At 40.1% G+C, this 21,996-nt stretch overlaps 1 protein-coding gene across 1 annotated transcript in view; it reads right to left on the reverse strand.

Moving 5' to 3' along the window:
- The window catches only part of LOC134316521 (voltage-dependent T-type calcium channel subunit alpha-1I-like), a 348,154-nt gene that overhangs the window by 153,596 nt on the left and 172,562 nt on the right, over positions 1 to 21,996 (reverse strand). The window contains exon 4 of the mRNA XM_062996907.1: positions 19,655 to 19,788. Coding sequence (XP_062852977.1) covers positions 19,655 to 19,788 — 134 coding nt within the window. The remainder of the gene's footprint in view (positions 1 to 19,654; positions 19,789 to 21,996) is intronic.

The following is a 21,996-nucleotide window of genomic DNA, read 5'->3' on the forward strand; positions in this document are numbered from 1 at the left end:
TAAAATTAAATCAAATGAAGCTCAGTTCAGTCAGTCATTAATCCATTCAAGAGCCTTTAACACGGTCTCAGATCTTTAGAACTGAATAGATCCTTGACTTGTCTTGCTCTGTTCTGTAAACAGCCTCTAAATTACTGACAGACCTCACAAAGATACAAAGTATTTATCATTGTGGTGTATTTAAAGACAGATAATGCATAAACTAAATGAGTTGGCAAGGTAATATGCTGTAGCAAATTAAAGCTTAAAAGAATGTAAACAGTACCATATGGACCATAAGCTTTTGGACATCTTATTTCAAAACCATAGAACTGCAGCTATAACAGGGTCCACTAATTTGGATTGGTTTTCACATCATGTTGAAGAGTGTCTATGAATATTTGTGTCCATGCAGTAGGTTTAAAATCAGGGCTCCAGATCAAGTAAATCAAATGTCAGCAAAGCAACAAGGAGTAACATCCAGTGGCACAGTCATGCTGAGTAAAGAAAAGATCTTCCCCAAACTAAAGGCTTATATTGTATGAGGGATCTTCAAAAAGTTTCCACACATTTTCATTGGAAATGGTGATGGCGGGAGGAGTAGTAATTGGTCTTGTCTGAGAGACTGATAGTGCTTTTCCACCAAAAGAACCCTGGTTCTTGAACCGGTTCTGTTCTGGTTTCTCCGAACCTTGGTGTTTTGTAGAGAACCGACCAGCGTTTCCACAGTTTTTGGGAACCAAGCCTGTCTGAGAGACTGATAGTGCTTTTCCACCAAAAGAACCCTGGTTCTTGAACCGGTTCTGTTCAGATTTCTCCGAACCTTGGTGTTTTGTAGAGAACCGACCAGCGTTTCCACAGTTTTTGGGAACCAAGCCTGTCTGAGAGACTGATAGTGCTTTTCCACCAAAAGAACCCTGGTTCTTGAACCGGTTCTGTTCTGGTTTCTCCGAACCTTGGTGTTTTGTAGAGAACCGACCAGCGTTTCCACAGTTTTTGGGAACCAAGCCTGTCTGAGAGACTGATAGTGCTTTTCCACCAAAAGAACCCTGGTTCTTGAACCGGTTCTGTTCTGGTTTCTCCGAACCTTGGTGTTTTGTAGAGAACCGACCAGCGTTTCCACAGTTTTTGGGAACCAAGCCTGTCTGAGAGACTGATAGTGCTTTTCCACCAAAAGAACCCTGGTTCTTGAACCGGTTCTGTTCAGATTTCTCCGAACCTTGATGTTTTGTAGAGAACCGACCAGCGTTTCCACAGTTTTTGGGAACCAAGCCTGTCTGAGAGACTGATAGTGCTTTTCCACCAAAAGAACCCTGGTTCTTGAACCGGTTCTGTTCAGATTTCTCCGAACCTTGGTGTTTTGTAGAGAACCGACCAGCGTTTCCACAGTTTTTGGGAACCAAGCCTGTCTGAGAGACTGATAGTGCTTTTCCACCAAAAGAACCCTGGTTCTTGAACCGGTTCTGTTCAGATTTCTCCGAACCTTGGTGTTTTGTAGAGAACCGACCAGCGTTTCCACAGTTTTTGGGAACCAAGCCTGTCTGAGAGACTGATAGTGCTTTTCCACCAAAAGAACCCTGGTTCTTGAACCGGTTCTGTTCTGGTTTCTCCGAACCTTGGTGTTTTGTAGAGAACCGACCAGCGTTTCCACAGTTTTTGGGAACCAAGCCTGTCTGAGAGACTGATAGTGCTTTTCCACCAAAAGAACCCTGGTTCTTGAACCGGTTCTGTTCAGATTTCTCCGAACCTTGGTGTTTTGTAGAGAACCGACCAGCGTTTCCACAGTTTTTGGGAACCAAGCCTGTCTGAGAGACTGATAGTGGTTTTCCACCAAAAGAACCCTGGTTCTTGAACCAGTTCTGTTCTGGTTTCTCCGAACCTTGGTGTTTTGTAGAGAACCGACCAGCGTTTCCACAGTTTTTGGGAACCAAGCCTGTCTGAGAGACTGATAGTGCTTTTCCACCAAAAGAACCCTAGTTCTTGAACCGGTTCTGTTCTGGTTTCTCCGAACCTTGGTGTTTTGTAGAGAACCGACCAGCGTTTCCACAGTTTTTGGGAACCAAGCCTGTCTGAGAGACTGATAGTGCTTTTCCACCAAAAGAACCCTGGTTCTTGAACCGGTTCTGTTCTGGTTTCTCCGAACCTTGGTGTTTTGTAGAGAACCGACCAGCGTTTCCACAGTTTTTGGGAACCAAGCCTGTCTGAGAGACTGATAGTGCTTTTCCACCAAAAGAACCCTGGTTCTTGAACCGGTTCTGTTCAGATTTCTCCGAACCTTGGTGTTTTGTAGAGAACCGACCAGCGTTTCCACCAGTTATTGGGAACCAAGCATGCGTCATCAATGATGGGCGTTACACAACGAAAGTAAAGAGTAGTAACATGATGGTGGAGCATGTAGATTATGTGCGAACATTTGTGCTGTTGTTACAGATGTTCGTTTTTATGCAAAAAGCATCACTCAATTATTGGTGATTATAAGACGTAGACGTGTTTTATTTAGTTAATTGACGTGAGAAGCGTTTTGCGCTTCGCTCTCACCACGACCCTCGATGCAGATAGCCACTCTGCTTAGCTTAAGTGGTATGTTTCACAATAAAGTTCCACGACACGAACATCCATTTGTGTGAAATAACCATCAAATCCAGTCTAAAAGCTCTACATGTATTTGTGTTTAGCTGTATTTACTTCACTTGTGGTGGTTCTGCAGCTCGGGGTTCTGAGTCCGCTTCTCGGGAAAGTTGAAAAAAGCTTTACGTAAAAAAAGTGTAACGTGGCTGAATGTACTAAAAGTACGACATAGGAACACTAAATTTATTTCCGTTATTACTGGTTGTAAGTGCTCTGTACTGCTGTTAACAGATCGGTCATTGTTTTAGTACAACAAGCCACGTTATGCTTTATTTTTCACTGTAAGAGTTTTTCGTACTGGCCGGGTCACGTTTATCACGTCATATTACACAATTCATCTCTTTGAAAATATCAGTGAATATCAAAAACAAACTGGCTCAAAATTTAATCAGGTGAACTTTAAAAGATGAAAGTTTAGTGCCAAAGCTGTTTAGCAGCTTCTCGTAAAGCACCCAAACCTCTACACTTGTGACACGCCCATAGATGATGTCACGGTTCACACTGAAAAACCAAGTATTCTGTGGTACCAGATTAGAACACAAGTTCGCTGTCTGGAACCTCTTTTTTTCGGTGGAAACACACGGAACCAAAAATCAAAATCAAGTTTGTGAACCGGAACGGAGGTGGATCCGCGTTGGTGGAAAAGGGGTATCAGAGAGAGCTTATAGTCCGGATTTAGCGCCATCTGATTTCCACCTTTTTGGATGCTCAAAGAAGCTTTAAGGGAAAGAAGATTTTCATGTGATGATGATGTGAAAGCAGCGCTGCATCAGTGGCTACACGCTCAACCAAAAACATTTTTTGCTGAAGGCATTAACAGGTTGGTATGGTGCTGGGAAAAATGTATCGGAAGGTGATTATGTAGAAAAGTAATGTTATTTGTTTTTGAAATTCTTAATAAATAGAGTTTAAAAAGTGCGGAAACTTTTTGAAGAACCCTCGTATTAAAAAATGTGTCTGTATGCTTCTGTATCATTTATTTAAATAAAATGAGTAAAAATAATTGCATGGTAAACGATTTACTCTAGTACAAGTTAGTAGTTAAACTGTGCCTGTTGCTGAAACACTATAATGTAGAAACGTTGTTCTCCTGAGGCAGATTGGGTGTTAGGGAGAAAAATCTAGACTGCATTAACACAGGTTTACATTTCCAATGGGTTACAAACTAATTTAATGTCATTAGCTAAAAGCAAGCAAGACATAGTACACAAATAAACATCACACTTCCACTCGTGCAGTCATCAGAGTTACAGCGTAAATTAGTGAGGTAAATCACAAAGCCATTCCTTTAATAATGCATTAATGAGGGCCATGCAGACACAATAGTGCTGTAAGAATGATACCTGGAAAACCTTAATCTCTACACCTAATGTACAAGAAACCAATTATCATTAGTGATTCAAGGTTTCCGGTCAATATTTTAGCATTTTAATTATTGCAAATAAGGTTGATAAATCTGAAGAACATAATAAAAACAGAATGGTTTGAGCAACACAATTAAAGTGTATCATAATTTTATAGTCTTAGAATACATGCATGTCCTTGTTTCAATAAATTCAGATTAAATGCAAGTCTACCGTGAACTCTTGACACAAAGTTGCAGGCATATGGATTGTTTTAGATGATTCATTTAAAACAATAGCACTGGGCATGAGGATGAATCACCTGAAGTCGATAATAAGGAGGGTGTCCAAGCAGTTATGACAGCATATAATAACGGTCATGACAGTTTAATTATATTTTTGTATATATTTACTTGAACCCCCTGTGAGAACACTGATGAAATAATGTTACAAATTCCCCATTAATGTCTATAATAGTTGGACACCCCACTCTCCAGACAGACAAACCCCATTTCCAAAAAAAGTGTGGACATTTTATATACACCGATCAACCATAACATTAAAACCACCTCATTGTTTCTACACTCACTGTCCATTTTATCAGCTCCACTTACCATATAGAAGCACTTTGTAGTTCTACAATTACTGACTGGAGTCCATCTGTTTCTCTACATACTTTTTTAGCCTGCTTTCACCCTGTTCTTCAATGGTCAGGACCACTACAAAGCAGGTATTATTTAGGTGGTGGATCATTCTCAGCACTGCAGTTACAATGACATGGTGGTGGTGTGTTAGTGTGTGTTGTGCTGGTATGAGTAGATCAGACACAGCGGCGCTGCTGGAGTTTTTAAACACTGTGTCCACTCACTGTCCACTCTATTAGACACTCCTACCTACGTAGTTGGTCCACCTTGTAGATGTAAAGAGACGATCGCTCATCTATTGCAGCTGTTTTAGTTGGTCATCTTCAAGACCTTTATCAGTGGTCACAGGACGCTGCCTATGGGGCGCTGTTGGCTGGATATTTTTGGTTGGTGGACTATTTTCAGTCCAGCAGTGACAGTGAACCACAGCCCATCCTTGCTTGCAAAGATGTTTTAAAAAGTGTCTCAACTCTTCTGAACATGTGGTTTGCATAATTTAAAAAAATTGCACATAAAAATAAGGTTATATTTTTGAAATATGCAGTGAATTAAAGCTTTACTAAAGCCAGCAGTGTCAGGATCACACTGCAGATATACAGCATCATGGCTTTTAGTAATTAGCAAAGCTGCTTTAGCATGTTTAGCTCATGTGGAGGAGGCGTAGTGCACTGTGACCTCAATGTGTAGGCCTAACAATTGACGGATGTTATAAATAGGTTATGTCCTGTTACTAGAGCAGTAATCGCATTGAACTGAGGCAGTACATCCATACAGTGGACTGCACAAATATAATCTGTTGTTATATTTCAGTGTTTGAGTTTGCACATTGCATACTCCAGTCCATCTTTGTAATTTTAAGAGTCCTACTGAGTTACCTTGTCAGCTCATGCATCCCATTACATGTATTTAATTAAATACAAAGACAAAATGGCCATGTTATTGTTAGGTCTATCAGTATGACAGAGGTTGCCAAAAAGCAATTCAGAGTGTCAAAACAAGTCAGACATGTAATCATAGAGAAACACACGTCTGGGGAAAGATTCCAGACCACCACAAAGGCACTCAACGTACCTCAGAGCTAAGATCTGTTCAACATCAAGTAGAGAAAATGTTAAATTATAGACATCTAGGTCAGGCTACCCTTCTAAAGTCACTCAACACACTTAAAGACAAAAAGGCTCTTACAAAGCCTTTTTTTTCCAATAAACAGTAGTCTATGGAAGCAGTTCTCAACCTTTTTATCTCTTAGACCCCCCTGTGTTAAAAAATTAAATAAAGAAAAACTCTGTGACCCCCTTGACACAGGTTATGATGATATTCTTATGCTGTCAGCAAAAACTGGTAAACTGGGACATTCAATGAACCCATGATGAAGGTAAGTATCTTGGTATTTTCTGATTTTTTTTTTATATAGTTTGTTTACTTCTGGTGACCTGGTGATAGGAGCTTCCTCACCTTGGTCTTTATCAGTGGGATCTGCATTAACAAATGAGTCGGAAACTTCTGTAGCCATCCGTTGACTTTTGCACTATTGTGGTGAACAAATTAAATATTTGTTCATCACCCCCAACTTTAACTCCCCGCCAGACTTCGAAAACTGCCCCACATAACGGGTGAGCACAGAGAAAGCTGCACACTAACAGCACTATACATACACCTGCCACCAGGTGACATACTTTTTTTAGCATTTTACCCTGTTCTTCAATGGTCAGGACCGCCACAGGACAACCACAGAGCAGGTATTATTTAGGTGGTGGATCATTCTCAGCACTGCAGTGACGATGACATGGTGGTGGTGTGTTAGTGTGTGTTGTGCTGGTATGAGTGGATCAGACACAGCAGCACTGCTGGAGTTTTTAAATACCGTGTCCACTCACTGTCCACTCTATTAGACACTCCTACCTAGCTGGTCCACCTTGTAGATGTAAAGTCGGAGACGATCGCTCATCTATAGCTGCTGTTTGAGTTGGTCATCTTCTAGACCTCCATCAGTGCTCAAAGGACGCTGCCTACGGGGCACTGTTGGCTGAATATATTTTTGGTTGGTGGACTATTCTCGGTCCAGCAGTGACAGTGAGGTGTTTAAAAACTCCAGCAGCGCTGCTGTGTCTTATCCACTCATACCAGCACAACACACACTAACACACCGCCACAGTGTCAGTGTCACTGCAGTGCTGAGAATGATTCACCACCCAAATAATACCTGCTCTGTGGTGAGAGTCCTGACCATTGAAGAACAGCATAAAAGAGGGCTAACAAAGCATGTAGAGAAACAGATGGACTACAGTCAGTAATTGTAGAACTGCAAAGTGCTTCTATATGGTCAGTGGAGCTGATAAAATGGACAGTGAGTGTAGAAACAAGGAGGTGGTTTTACAAAGTGGAGTTTACAAAGTTTGTATCTGTGGAAATTTAAACCCATTTAGTCAGAACACGAGGGCTGGCAATATTCAGTATACAGTGGGGTTAAGGTCAGGGCTCTGTGCAGTTCCTTTACACCACACCGGCAATTGCCGTGTCTAAAACACCTCAAAATAATGATTAGGAGGGATGCTTACTCACACTTTTGGAAATAGAATCCCCCCCCCCCCCCCCCCATAGACACATGCATATGACAACATCAAGTCTGATCTCAATTAAAACCATCCATCTGTTCCAGTCCTTGTTCTAAAGCATGTTCTGCCAGCTCAGACAGCACAGCTCAAAACCTGCCAGCAGAAAAGCTGCTTGAGAGATGCTTACTGACGTATAGAACATCATCATCCCACCTACGCTGACACGCCAAATCATCCAAACATACATATGCACATGTATGTATACACACCAGGGTCTGTTCTTTCTCTTCTCACATATTTGCATACACATATTTTGACTATAGAACATTATTAAACTGCCTTAAAAGCCTGAGGATCAGTGTAAAGTGTAATCAGTTCTCTGATTTAATATTAACTTTGCTTTGATTACAGCCACCAATCTGTTTCCTAGTTTGTTGGTTAGGTAAGCTTGTGGATGTCACATGCTCAGACAAATCAAACCCAGCCATGAAGACTATATATGTATACGCACACACACACTGATCAGCCATAACATTAAAACCACCTCCTTTCTACACTCACCGTCCATTTTATTAGCTCCACTTACCATATAGAAGCACTTTGTAGTTCTACAATTACTGACTGTAGTCCATCTGTTTCTCTACATACAGTTTTATCCAGACAAGTACCGTTCTCCTGGCAACCGCCAAACCCAGACTCATCCATTGGATTGCCAGACGGAGAAGCGTGATTCGTCACTCCACAGAACACGTCTTCACTGCTCTAGAGTCCAGTGGCGGCGTGCCTTACACCACTGCATCAGACGCTTGGATGGACTCTGCAGAAAGTTGGCGACCGACCCCACCCTGTCATTTTACGTGGCCTACCACTTCGTGGTTGAGTTGCTGTCGTTCCCAATCGGTTCCACTTTGTTATAATACCACTGACAGTTGACTGTGGAATATTTAGTAGCGAGAAAATTTCACGACTGGACTTGTTGCACAGGTGGCATCCTATCATGATACCACGCTGGAATTTACTAAGCTCCTTTTGCAACTTGATAGCTTCCTCCTGGCTGATTCATTCAGTTTAAAGAAATAGCCCAGTCTAGGCAAGACGTGATATTGTGGTGTCATACACTTTTTACTTTATAATAATGATCTGAACAATACTCTATAGATTATACTACTATAGATTAACATGTGCCTTCCCAAAACCTCATCCTAGATTCCCTTTCAAAGCACATTTCCAACCCATTTTTTTCTTCCAATCTAGTCGTATCTAGTCGTATCTCCACCCTGATTGAGGAGAGCCGTGACTAACACACGCCCCCTCAGATACGTGTGCAGTAGCCGACTGCATCTTTTCACCTGAACAAGGTGAGTTCACCTCATTATCCCTCATCTCTGTGCAGGCACCATCAATAAGCCAGCAGAGATCGTAATTGCATCAGTTATGAGGTCCCGTCTGGCACCCTCCTAGAACAACAGCCAATCGTTGTTCGTGTAGGTGCCCAGCCTGTCGGATGGCAGAGCTGAGTTCGAACCAATAAGTTTGAAATGTCAGCTCTGGTATGCTAGCATGTTTTTACCACTGCGCCACCTGAGGAAAAGGTAAGATTTTGACAGAGTATAATGATTTTTATAGACAATATACAAAAGTGACAAAAATTTTTTGAAGCACTTCCAGGTCCATGTGGCATTATTTATTAGTAGTTATGAATAAAGCCACTGCTACATCAGAGTAGCATGACGGTTCTGTGATCTCAAAGGTAACACACCTTCAACAGTGGTTTCCAGTCTTTGCCCTAATCAGACTGAGATCTAATATTTTTTTTACAGTATTATGTATGGTAGATGGTGAAAGACCTAAATTATTTGCAATGTTGCATTAAGAAATGCATTTATTTTTTAGCTTGTACACTGCTATTCCCAGTAACACGAGGCTTTTGTTTGCTTATTCATACAAATCGCATTAAATAAATGCACACAGATTTCTGCAGTCCTGCTTTGTCAACCTCTGCCAATAAAAGCAGTAAAATACCTGTTGAAGTACCTTGAGTTGGCGTGGGTGAACAATAGCACAACTGCTCTGCTGAACTGACTTTTGGCAGAGCAGCATATCATGTTGCTACAGAGTCAACTCAAATTTGGCATAACCACTTTACCATATATCGTATGCAGAAGTATGTAATGCCTTTCCTTCTGTCAAATATTCCAATCCAACATTAAACTCTACCAGAATATGTGAAATTTGTTTGTATTTTTTAAACTCCACACTTCAATTGGCAGTCACCGTGAGCAAAGAAACTGCATGTCAGTGACACAAAGTAGAAAGGTGATACTGAAAACTGCTCAGTCAATGCTAATCCTGTTCTATCTCTTTTCCTTTCTGTCTACTTGTCCTACAGACTCACCCCAGGAGGTCGGCTCATCTGCTTGCTGCTGAAGCTCTGGCAATCCAAAACATTTGGAACACCATTAAACACTGACTGTGCCGAAGAAAAGAGAGGGAGAGAGAGAGTAAATATATACGAGGGTTCTTCAAAAAGTTTTTGCACTTTTTTAACTCTATTTATTAAGAATTTCAAAAACAAATGACATCACTTTTCTACATAGTCAACTTCTGATGCATTTTTCCCAGCGCCATACCAACTTTTTAATGCCATCAGCAAAAATGTCTTTGGGTGAGTGCATATCCACTGATGCACCACTGTTTTACATCATCATCACATCAAAATCTTCTTCCCCTTAAAGCTTCTTTGAGTGGTCCAGAAAGGTGGAAATCAGAGGGCTCTAAATCCGGACTATAAGCTCTCTCTCAGTCTCTCAGATACGACCAATTACTACTCCTTCCACCCTCACTGTTTCCAACAAAAATATAAAAGTGCGGAAACCTTCCTCATATATATAAATATTAGGGCTGTCGAAGTTAACGCGATAATAACGCATTAACGCAATCTCAATTTAACGCGATTAAAAAAAATAGTGCCGTTAACGCAAATTCTATTTGGCCCTGCGAGTCATCCGTAGTTCATGTTGAGACTTACCAGCGTTTTTCATTTGCGGTTTGTTATCATAATGTAACCAAGCGTGTAGTGATGCACTTGCTTAATAAAGAAATAAATACACGGTATATTCACAAGTTGTCGGGAGCAGAAAACTTTTATTACTTTTTCTGTTACGGTACCGGACAGCTGGAGTCATCGCGTTAGCCAAGCATGCTAGTCCATGAACTATGGAAGCCCCAAGGGGTCAAAACACACTCACTTCGTGTAGAAACGTCCATCAAATGTCACGATACAAGCACAGAAAAGTCTGTTACAATAACTACGCCTTATCCCACCTAAAGCACCGCTGATCTACAATATTTGGAGAAATTGTAACCTACAATCTGACATATATACGAAGTCAGGGGTCTCTGCTGGATAGTATTTCTGCCTAGTATGTGAGTGAATTACAGCTTTCTCTTGTCCCAGCAGTTTTTAACATCAGTACATTTAGCATAAAATGTGTTCACCATTTTAATTGTAACATTTCACTTAAAAATCCTTGTTTTCTTCTTTTTTTTTAAAAATGCGATTAATCGCGATTAACTATATGACATTATGAGATTAATCGCGATTAAAAATTTTAATCGTTTGACAGCCCTAATATATATATACAGTGTATCACAAAAGTGAGTACACCCCTCACATTTCTGCAGATATTTAAGTATATCTTTTCATGGGACAACACTGACAAAATGACACTTTGACACAATGAAAAGTAGTCTGTGTGCAGCTTATATAACAGTGTAAATTTATTCTTCCCTCAAAATAACTCAATATACAGCCATTAATGTCTAAACCACCGGCAACAAAAGTGAGTACACCCCTTAGTGAAAGTTCCTGAAGTGTCAATATTTTGTGTGGCCACCATTATTTCCCAGAACTGCCTTAACTCTCCTGGGCATGGAGTTTACCAGAGCTTCACAGGTTGCCACTGGAATGCTTTTCCATGACGACATCACGGAGCTGGCGGATATTCGAGACTTTGTGCTCCTCCACCTTCCGCTTGAGGATGCCCCAAAGATGTTCTATTGGGTTTAGGTCTGGAGACATGCTTGGCCAGTCCATCACCTTTACCCTCAGCCTCTTCAATAAAGCAGTGGTCGTCTTAGAGGTGTGTTTGGGGTCATTATCATGCTGGAACACTGCCCTGCGACCCAGTTTCCGGAGGGAGGGGATCATGCTCTGCTTCAGTATTTCACAGTACATATTGGAGTTCATGTGTCCCTCAATGAAGTGTAACTCCCCAACACCTGCTGCACTCATGCAGCCCCAGACCATGGCATTCCCACCACCATGCATGACTCTATGCATGACACACTTATCTTTGTACTCCTCACCTGATTGCCGCCACACATGCTTGAGACCATCTGAACCAAACAAATTAATCTTGGTCTCATCAGACCATAGGACATGGTTCCAGTAATCCATGTCCTTTGTTGACATGTCTTCAGCAAACTGTTTGCGGGCTTTCTTGTGTAGAGACTTCAGAAGAGGCTTTCTTCTGGGGTGACAGCCATGCAGACCAATTTGATGTAGTGTGCGGCGTATGGTCTGAGCACTGACAGGCTGACCCCCCACCTTTTCAATCTCTGCAGCAATGCTGACAGCACTCCTGCGCCTATCTTTCAAAGACAGCAGTTGGATGTGACGCTGAGCACGTGCACTCAGCTTCTTTGGACGACCAACGCGAGGTCTGTTCTGAGTGGACCCTGCTCTTTTAAAACGCTGAGACCTAGTAACACTAACAAATCACATGACATTTTGGAGGGAAAATGACAAACAGTGCTCAATTTGGACATTTAGGGGTGTAGTCTCTTAGGGGTGTACTCACTTTTGTTGCCGGTGGTTTAGACATTAATGGCTGTATATTGAGTTATTTTGAGGGAAGAATAAATGTACACTGTTATATAAGCTGCACACAGACTACTTTTCATTGCGTCAAAGTGTCATTTTGTCAGTGTTGTCACAGGAAAAGATATACTTAAATATCTGCAGAAATGTGAGGGGTGTACTCACTTTTGTGATACACTGTATATATATATATATATATATATATATATATATATATATATATATACAGTGGGGGAAATAAGTATTTGATCCCCTGCTGATTTTGTAAGTTTACCCCCTTACAAAGACTTGAACAGTCTATAATTTTTATGGAAGGTTTATTTTAACAGAGAGAGACAGAAAATCAACAAAAAATCCAGAAAAAAAACATTAAATAAAAGTTATAAATTAATTTGGATTTAATTAAGGGAAATAAGTATTTGATCCCCTACCAACCAGCAATAATTCTGACCCCCACAGACCGGTTATGTGCCCATGAGGCACACAAATTAGTCCTGTCCCTGTATAAAAGACTCCTGTCACAGAATCAGTTTCTTCCGTTCAAATCTCTCGACCACCATGGGCAAGCTCCCTTGAGATCATTGACAAGCTCCTCCCGTGTAATTCTGGGCTGACCTCACCTTTCTCAGAATCATTCTCACCAGGTGAGATCTTGCATGGAGCTCCAGAGTGAGGGTGATTGACTGTGATCTTGTATTTCTTCCATTTTTGAATGATCGCACCAACAGTGGTCTCTTTCTCACCAAGCTTCTTGCTGATGGTCTTGTAGCCCATTCCAGCCTTGTGCAGGTCTACAATCTTGTCCCTGACGTCCTTTGATAGCTCTTTGGTCTTGCCCATGGTGGTCGAGAGATTTGAACGGAAGAAACTGATTCTGTGACAGGAGTCTTTAATACAGGGACAGGACTAATTTGTGTGCCTCATGGGCACATAACCGGTCTGTGGGGGTCAGGATTCTTGCTGGTTGGTAGGGGATCAAATACTTATTTCCCTTAATTAAATACAAATTAATTTATAACTTTTATTTAATGTTTTTTTTTCTGGATTTTTTGTTGATATTCTGTCTCTCTCTGTTAAAATAAACCTTCCATAAAAATTATAGACTGTTCAAGTCTTTGTAAGGGGGTAAACTTACAAAATCAGCAGGGGATCAAATACTTATTTTCCCCACTGTATATATATATACATATACATATACATATACGTATATACAGTATATATATATACTGTATATATACAGTGTATCACAAAAGTGAGTACACCCCTCACATTTCTGCAAATATTTCATTATATCTTTTCATGGGACAACACTATAGACATGAAACTTGGATAGAACTTAGAGTAGTCAGTGTACAGCTTGTATAGCAGTGTATATTTACTGTCTTCTGAAAATAACTCAACACACAGCCATTAATGTCTAAATGGCTGGCAACATAAGTGAGTACACCCCACAGTGAACATGTCCAAATTGTGCCCAAAGTGTCAATATTTTGTGTGACCACCATTATTATCCAGCACTGCCTTAACCCTCCTGGGCATGGAATTCACCAGAGCTGCACTGGTTGCTACTGGAATCCTCTTCCACTCCTCCATGATGACATCACGGAGCTGGTGGATGTTAGACACCTTGAACTCCTCCACCTTCCACTTGAGGATGTGCCACAGGTGCTCAATTGGGTTTAGTCCATCACCTTTACCTTCAGCTTCCTCAGCAAGGCAGTTGTCATCTTGGAGGTTGTGTTTGGGGTCGTTATCCTGTTTGAAAACTGCCATGAGGCCCAGTTTTCGAAGGGAGGGGATCATGCTCTGTTTCAGAATGTCACAGTACATGTTGGAATTCATGTTTCCCTCAATGAACTGCAGCTCCCCAGTGCCAGCAACACTCATGCAGCCCAAGACCATGATGCTACCACCACCATGCTTGACTGTAGGCAAGATACAGTTGTCTTGGTACTTCTCACCAGGGTGCCGCCACACATGCTGGACACCATCTGAGCCAAACAAGTTTATCTTGGTCTCGTCAGACCACAGGGCATTCCAGTAATCCATGTTCTTGGACTGCTTGTCTTCAGCAAACTGTTTGCGGGCTTTTTTCTGCGTCAGCTTCCTTCTGGGATGACGACCATGCAGACCGAGTTGATGCAGTGTGCGACGTATGGTCTGAGCACTGACAGGCTGACCTCCCACGTCTTCAACGTCTGCAGCAATGCTGGCAGCACTCATGTGTCTATTTTTTAAAGCCAACCTCTGGATATGACGCCGAACACGTGGACTCAACTTCTTTGGTCGACCCTGGCGAAGCCTTTTCCGAGTGGAACCTGTCCTGGAAAACCGCTGTATGACCTTGGCCACCATGCTGTAGCTCAGTTTCAGGGTGTTAGCAATCTTCTTATAGCCCAGGCCATCTTTGTGGAGAGCAACAATTCTATTTCTCACATCCTCAGAGAGTTCTTTGCCATGAGGTGCCATGTTGAATATCCAGTGGCCAGTATGAGAGAATTGTACCCAAAACACCAAATTTAACAGCCCTGCTCCCCATTCACACCTGGGACCTTGACACATGACACCAGGGAGGGACAACGACACATTTGGGCACAATTTGGACATGTTCACTGTGGGGTGTACTCACTTATGTTGCCAGCTATTTAGACATTAATGGCTGTGTGTTGAGTTATTTTCAGAAGACAGTAAATCTACACTGCTATACAAGCTGTACACTGACTACTCTAAGTTCTATCCAAGTTTCATGTCTATAGTGTTGTCCAATGAAAAGTTATAATGAAATATTTGCAGAAATGTGAGGGGTGTACTCACTTTTGTGATACACTGTATATATATATATATATATATATATATATATATATCATTGTGGCGACTGGCCGGTGCACTGTTATCTAGGGGGGCGTTTTCCCTGCATGTGTCAACAGCCATGGTAGTCTGGCATCATATGATGCCCTGCAGCCACGGCTGAACCATTTTTTGTGAATAAAAATGTGTTTTTTGTGGTTAAAAAGTGTTTTTTTTATGTGAATAGTTAGATTCCAAATGCTGAAGCCTTGGGCATAGCGGGAGTGATCTTGTTCAGGCTCTGTACTGGTTCATATAAATATTACACATACTGATAAACCAACACTGAAGACCCACCTCCAACAATGTGTACCGAGATGCTTGGATATAATAAACTTGGGGCTGATGGAAAATACTCGCAATACACATGTTAAATACAGCAGATATGGGCAGCATAAAAACATAAGCACAGGCCAGGACACAAAGGCTATGACGTCTGGTACAGAATGACAAAAAGGCTACAGTGCCCAAAACTGCATATAATTTTAATACTGGTCATGAGTAACACTGTTCACAGTCAATCAAGCATTATATTGAGATGGTGTTAAAGCGTGGCAGACAAGAAGGAGTCTGAACGTCAACCTGAGATGTGTTGTCACCCTGCCCAGAGAGTTTGTTTGTTTGTGTATCAGAATTTAACGGTAGTTACTCATTACACAAGAATCATCAGTTCACAAGGTTATATCAAACACAGTCATGGACAATTTTGTATCTTCCATTCATCTCACTTGCATGTCTTTGGACTGTGGGAGGAAACCGGAGCTACCGGAGTAAACCCACACAGACACGGGGAGAACATGCAAACTTCACACAGAAAGGACCCGGACCGGTCCACCTTGGAATCAAACCCAGGACCTTATTGCTGTGAGGTGACAGTGCTACCCACCGAGCCACCATGCTGCGCCTCACCTTATATCTGTTGTAAAAGGTAGGGTCTGGACACACTAAGACACTGATCAGGATGAAGCAGTTACTGAAGATGAACGAATAAATGATAAGACTCTGGTCTCTGTGTGAGTTCTGTGTTTTCAGCCGAGCTGTCACACAAGAAACCAGATAAAGGAAACAAAAAGGTTAAAGCAAAATGAGAAACTGTGTACGCTGCCTTGTGTGTGTGTGTGTGTGTGTGTGTGTGATAGACTTGCTGTCAGAGTGAAAACCTGCATATGTAATTCCATAGGTCCATGAGCAAAGGTCAAACTCAGTCAGCCAGAGATGGAGGAAAAAAAATGAGCAGAAAAAAAAAGATATAGAGATGCATGTTCAGACTGCAGGGCAAATCAAAATTCTCTCTAAAAATATTTACACTCAGTGTCCACATTGCAAAGTACAAGTGACCAGATTCAATCTTACTGTTTATACTGTAGTCAGTTTTGCACCTGAAGCCGGCTTGTTTGCTATGGCAATGGCAGGCGTGTTTAATTAAAACGTAAATGGAAAAGCAGCCATTTTGCTAAAACTAATACTAAAAAATGGAAATTATATAAATAGTCAGATGTAATCTATGAAATTAGATGTCATTCAGGAACCACTTATTGAACCAAAAGCTGCTGAACTTTGTGGCACAGCCCAAAGTCAAGCTAGATTTGCATCATCATAAGCTTGAAGTCTGCCTAGGTTATATCCCAAACTGCTACTACTACACTTTAGAATAAGCCCCATGTCCAGTCTGTTACTTCAAATGATTATGACCAATAAGAGTGGTCAAAAAGTGTCAAAGAACAGTCCAATAAGGCGTGGAGGTCACTATTAAGTTTAAAGCTGGACTCCCATTTCTGACACATGGGGTGTGTTTGAAAACCTAGCGATTTCTCTACATAGGCAGCATTTTACGTCATCCCAAGAAGGAGGCTGTTCGAAATCCTAGATGCCTTAATATCCTCACTAGTAAGGTATCTTAATATTTCAATGTTATTTTGACTCAAGAATGAGTGAGCATGCGAAGCGTCCTTAGTGATCAAGGCAATCCCAGCATTCAGTGCGGCAGCTCTTCTCTCACAGAAAAAATAATTTTAAAAAAACATTGTGGACGGTGCGGAGCAACAAACAGAGTTATTTTCAAACGTATATAAATTATTATTGATTTTTAATTTGTATAAACATGCACATTTTTATATTTATTTGCAAATTCGGGTTTGTCAGCGGATTTAACCGTTTCCGGTACACGAAGGGAGATGTTAGTTGACATGCTAGGAGCGCTGTGCCACCCCATCCCATTGGTTCAGTGGCGATTTCCCTAAGACTGCAAGGGAAGCTCAGCTTCCCCTAAAATGTCCAAAATTAAATGGTCAAATATGTACAGTTGTGTTAACATTTCATTGACTACAAATGCGTTAGAACACATATATCTCGAAGACGAGTTCGTTCAGAATCAGCTAATTATCACAAATCGACTCGATTTTCTTAACTTAACTCATACATTACCGTAGCGTCAATGCATTTGCCCGCAGAAGCTGAGCGTCTCTTCAATTCTATGGGACTGCGTTGAGGTTTTTTATTTAATGCTCCGAAACTCGCCGGTCATTGGATAAATGCCTCGATTTTGTCCCGCCCCTGGACGCTGAGCGTCTCTGGGGGTGAATGGGGCTGTGGGCGGGTGTGGACGCTGAGCTTCAGCAAGATGATTGGAGGATCAGTGGAAAGGCTGAATCCCGTTTTGATTGACAGCTCGTTTGAGTGCTACACCGTCACTTCTCAAACTCAAACTCAAAAAAAGCTTTATTGGCATAACAAATAGGGACATTCGTATTGCCAAAGCAATACACTTCGTTAGTTACTTAATCTCTAGGAGCTTCAGTCCCATCGCGGATTTTGCGAGTGAAGTCGAAAGACAAACTGCAACCCATTTCAGGCCATTTTCTTGTAAAAGGAAAAGAGGGCACAATTTATGTGTAAATAAATTGACAAATTTTATGATGTAAGCCGACAATGAGCTTCCCCTCTTTGAAAGACCAGCAGCCGCCACTGCATTGGTTTGAATGGCATGATGCTAACTGTGTTAGCTTAGTAGACGAAACCCGATGGAATCGCTGTCTAAGTAGCGCGTTCGAATAACCTGCTTTATAAGTCAATTACTTATTATTAATCCTCTATATTGAGGCAGCTGCCTATGTAGGCAGTAAGACAGCAAGGCAGCTCACTAGGTTTTCGAACACACCCATAGTCACAAGACAAATGCTGAACGAAACTCCAATTGTTTACATTATTATTATTTATTTATTTATTTATTTTCATTTGCTAGTTGTAATTTTAGGTTAAATTAGGTCTGTATGTGTATTTGTATTTGTGTAAATTGTATATATATATACTGATCAGCCATAACATTAAAACCACCTAGTTGTTTCTACACTCACTGTCCATTTTATCAGCTCCACTTACCATATGGAAGCACTTGGTAGTTCTACAATTACTGACTGTAGTCCATCTGTTTCTCTACATATCTTTTTAACCTGCTTTCACCCTGTTCTTCAATGGTCAGGACCCCCACAGGACCACCACAGAGCAGGTATTATTTAGGTGGTGGATCATTCTCAGCACTGCAGTGACACTGACATGGTGGTGTGTTAATGTGTGTTGTGCTGGTATGAGTGGATCAGACACAGCGACGCTGCTGGAGTTTTTAAATACCGTGTCCACTCACTGTCCACTCTATTAGACACTCCTACCTAGTTAGTCCACCTTGTAAATGTAAAGTCAGAGACGATCGCTCATCTATTGCTGCTGTTTGAGTTGGTCATCTTCTAGAACTTCATCAGTGGTCACAAGACGCTGCCCACAGGGCGCTGTTGGCTGGATATTTTTTTGGTTAGTGGACTATTCTCAGTCCAGCAGTGACAGTGAGGTGTTTAAAAACTCCATCAGCGCTGCTGTGTCTGATCCACTCATACCAGCACAACACACACTAACACACCACCACCATGTCAGGGTCACTGCAGTGCTGAGAATGATCCACCACCTATATAATACCTGCTCTGGGGTGGTCCTGTGAGGGTCCTGATCATTGAAGAACAGCATGAAAGCATATATATTTTATATATTTGCAATCATGCAACTATTTGGCATCTCTCTTACAAGTTTGGTGCACTGATCATCTGCTAATCAAGCACTGTTGATACTGCCCACATTGCCCAATTCACATGCTAATTTTGGAATCTTTCAAAACACTGTAAAGTAAATATTTTAATCCTATTTTGTCCCTGTCCCAAAGGATGGATCAAATTCATGTTTAATGAACTTTTCTGGAAATGGGGTTTGTATGAATTGCAGTAAAATGTTGAATTCACTTGTGAATAAAATGAATAGAATTTTGTTCATTAGTGCTGATAAATGGTGACCACAAAGAACTTAACTCGATCCTGGCTCACCACTGGCCTCTAGATACAGACTCACACTGAAGGGGAAAGTGTTCATTTAAAAAGATTAATTTTCTTTCATAGAAGTACAATGTAAGTATACATTCAATGGTACAACAGTAATCCTTAAGGTACAATTATGTTTCTTTGTGATAGTTTCAGTGGCTAAAGGTACAAATGATGTACCACTGTGAAAAGTGGGTAACAGTAAAACGGCACCAAGCATGTACTTATACAACAGCAGCTATAATAACCTCCACTTTTTGGTCACTGTTAGTCTTTCACACCAAACCTTGTTTTTATAAACTCGCTTTGTAAATACCATTGACACAAAAAAACACAAATAAGATTTCATTATGATGAAATGACCATCACCAGCTCTGATTGGCTGCTCTTGGTTACAGTAATTTTACCCCCGACTCACCCGGCCATGACGATAAAGAAGTCCAGCCTGTTCCAGGTGTCACCTAGATAACAGCGGCGACCAAAGATGCCCAGGGCCACCATCTTCACCACCATCTCCACAGCAAAAAAGATGTAAATAAGTGCATCGAACGCCTGAGATAAAGAAACAGACAAAGCAAAAGAATGTTAAGTGTGATGTCAATATATAATTTTTTACCACATAATTAATTACATAAATATATGATTTAAAGAGCAAGAAGGTGATCAATCTTTTAAGACAGTATTAAAAATGTCCAGGATTTTTCCAGATTTTTCCAAATAATAATAATTACTATTAATAATAATAACAATAATAATAATAATAATAATAATAATAATAACAATAATAATAATAAGAATAATAATGTTTTTCCCTATTAAAAATTTCCAGGATTTTCCAGAAATAATGATAATAATTATTATTAATAATAATAATAATAATAATAATAATAATAATCATAATCATAATAATAACAATAATGTTATTCCTATTAAAAATTACCAGATTTATTTCCAGAAATAATAATAATGATAATAATAATAATAATATTGTTTTTTCCTATGAAAAATGTCCTGAATTTGTTAAACAATAATAAATAAAATCCATATGATTACACCAAAACATCTTATCTGCTGTCAGTTAATTAAAGTTAATTAAAACAGCTCACCAAGCGTTTGCTATTATACATGTTTTTAAGATTCTGTGAGATTCTTTATTCTCTTTAAATTGATTGGCATTGGTCCACTGATACTCTTCATGCATCTGTGAATGTCTGTATGTTATTCACGAAAGTGTTCATGCAGTATGTGGGCACAGACTAATTGATATTGAAATTTGAATGTGACATTAATAATTAGCATATAGAATCAGCTTCTGAGCTGAAAAACTGTTTGAACATTGAATACTGTTTAACAGTACTATGTATGATTGTGATAGAAATTTGTCTGTCTTTCATGGTACATATTGATTACAAAGAGCTGTGGCTAATCGTTTGTAAGTGAAGTGAAAATTTGATGCAAAGGGCATCCACAGGCTTACTAGCTGGAATTATTTGAAATGACTAGATATCTGATGGGTCAAGAGGTCAACATGTCTCAAGAGAAAAGTCAAAAAAGTGGAAATGTAGCAGAAGACCAAAGCATTGCAGTTTTATAGAAACATTAAATTTATAAATACTTTTGAGGGTTAAACACTCTTCATAAATCCACCCTTAAAGGCAGTTGTGGCCTAGCGGTTAAGGTACTGGACTAGTAAGTAGAAGGTCACTGGTGCAACCCCACCAGGTTGCCACTGTTGGTCCTTACCCCTCAATTGCTTAGAATGTATACTGTAAATCACTTTGGATAAAAGCGTCTGCTAAATGCTGAAAATGTAAATAAAAAAATGAACCTTTGGAATTACCTGGATTCATGTATTGAAATGTGGTCCAATCCTTATTCAAGTCAGAATAATAAACAAATCTTGACCAAACAAATAAAAACAAGGGGTATCAAAATTATCTTTGTGTGCCTGTTTCTTGGAATAAGGCACTGCAACAACCTACAGTTACAGTCTGTTATTAACCTATTAATTGAAACACCTGACGTCAATTCTTTTGTCTCTTCGCCTGCACTGAGCTTGATGATTTATTAATATATTCAATAAAGAGATGAAAAGAACAATTGTTTATTGTTGCAACAATTCAACTACACAAAGCTAATAAAGACTTGCTGCTTCAGGGCCAGATTGTCTTTTCCAAAACATTAAAGCTAATTAAAGACATTTCTTTGTGAGAATTTTAATTAGACAACAACCCTGATCTATCTCTACCCTGACCGTGCCTCCTATCATTTCTTTTTTTCCTAAACAACACTTTGGGTGTTGATTATTTAAATCAATTTATTCGTTAGGTGTCTCATTCAGACTCTTACATTCAAGCTTAAGAAGGGCCATGTGGTTCTTATCTATTTTATTACACAATACACTTTTATAAAATAAAATATATTTCCTTACTTTCAGCTGTTGGCATTAAATAAGATGATTTAAAAAGCTCAACACAACTAATACAACCCCAAATCAGAAAAAGTTGGGACAGCATAGAAAAAAAAAAAAAAAAAAAAAAAAAAAGTTTCTTACATTTACTTTGACTTTTATTTGATTGCAAACAGGATGAACCCGAGATATTTCATGTTTTATCTGCTCAACTTCATTTCATTTATTAATAAACATCCATTCCTGCATTTCAGATCTGCAACACATTCAAAAAAAAGTTGGGACAGTAAAGCTGTAATGTTGCCATTCCTTTTCACCACACTTGAAAGACACTTAAAGGGAGAACACAG

This window comes from Trichomycterus rosablanca, chromosome 6 (genome assembly GCF_030014385.1).
Source record: "Trichomycterus rosablanca isolate fTriRos1 chromosome 6, fTriRos1.hap1, whole genome shotgun sequence".
NCBI lineage: Eukaryota > Metazoa > Chordata > Actinopteri > Siluriformes > Trichomycteridae > Trichomycterus > Trichomycterus rosablanca.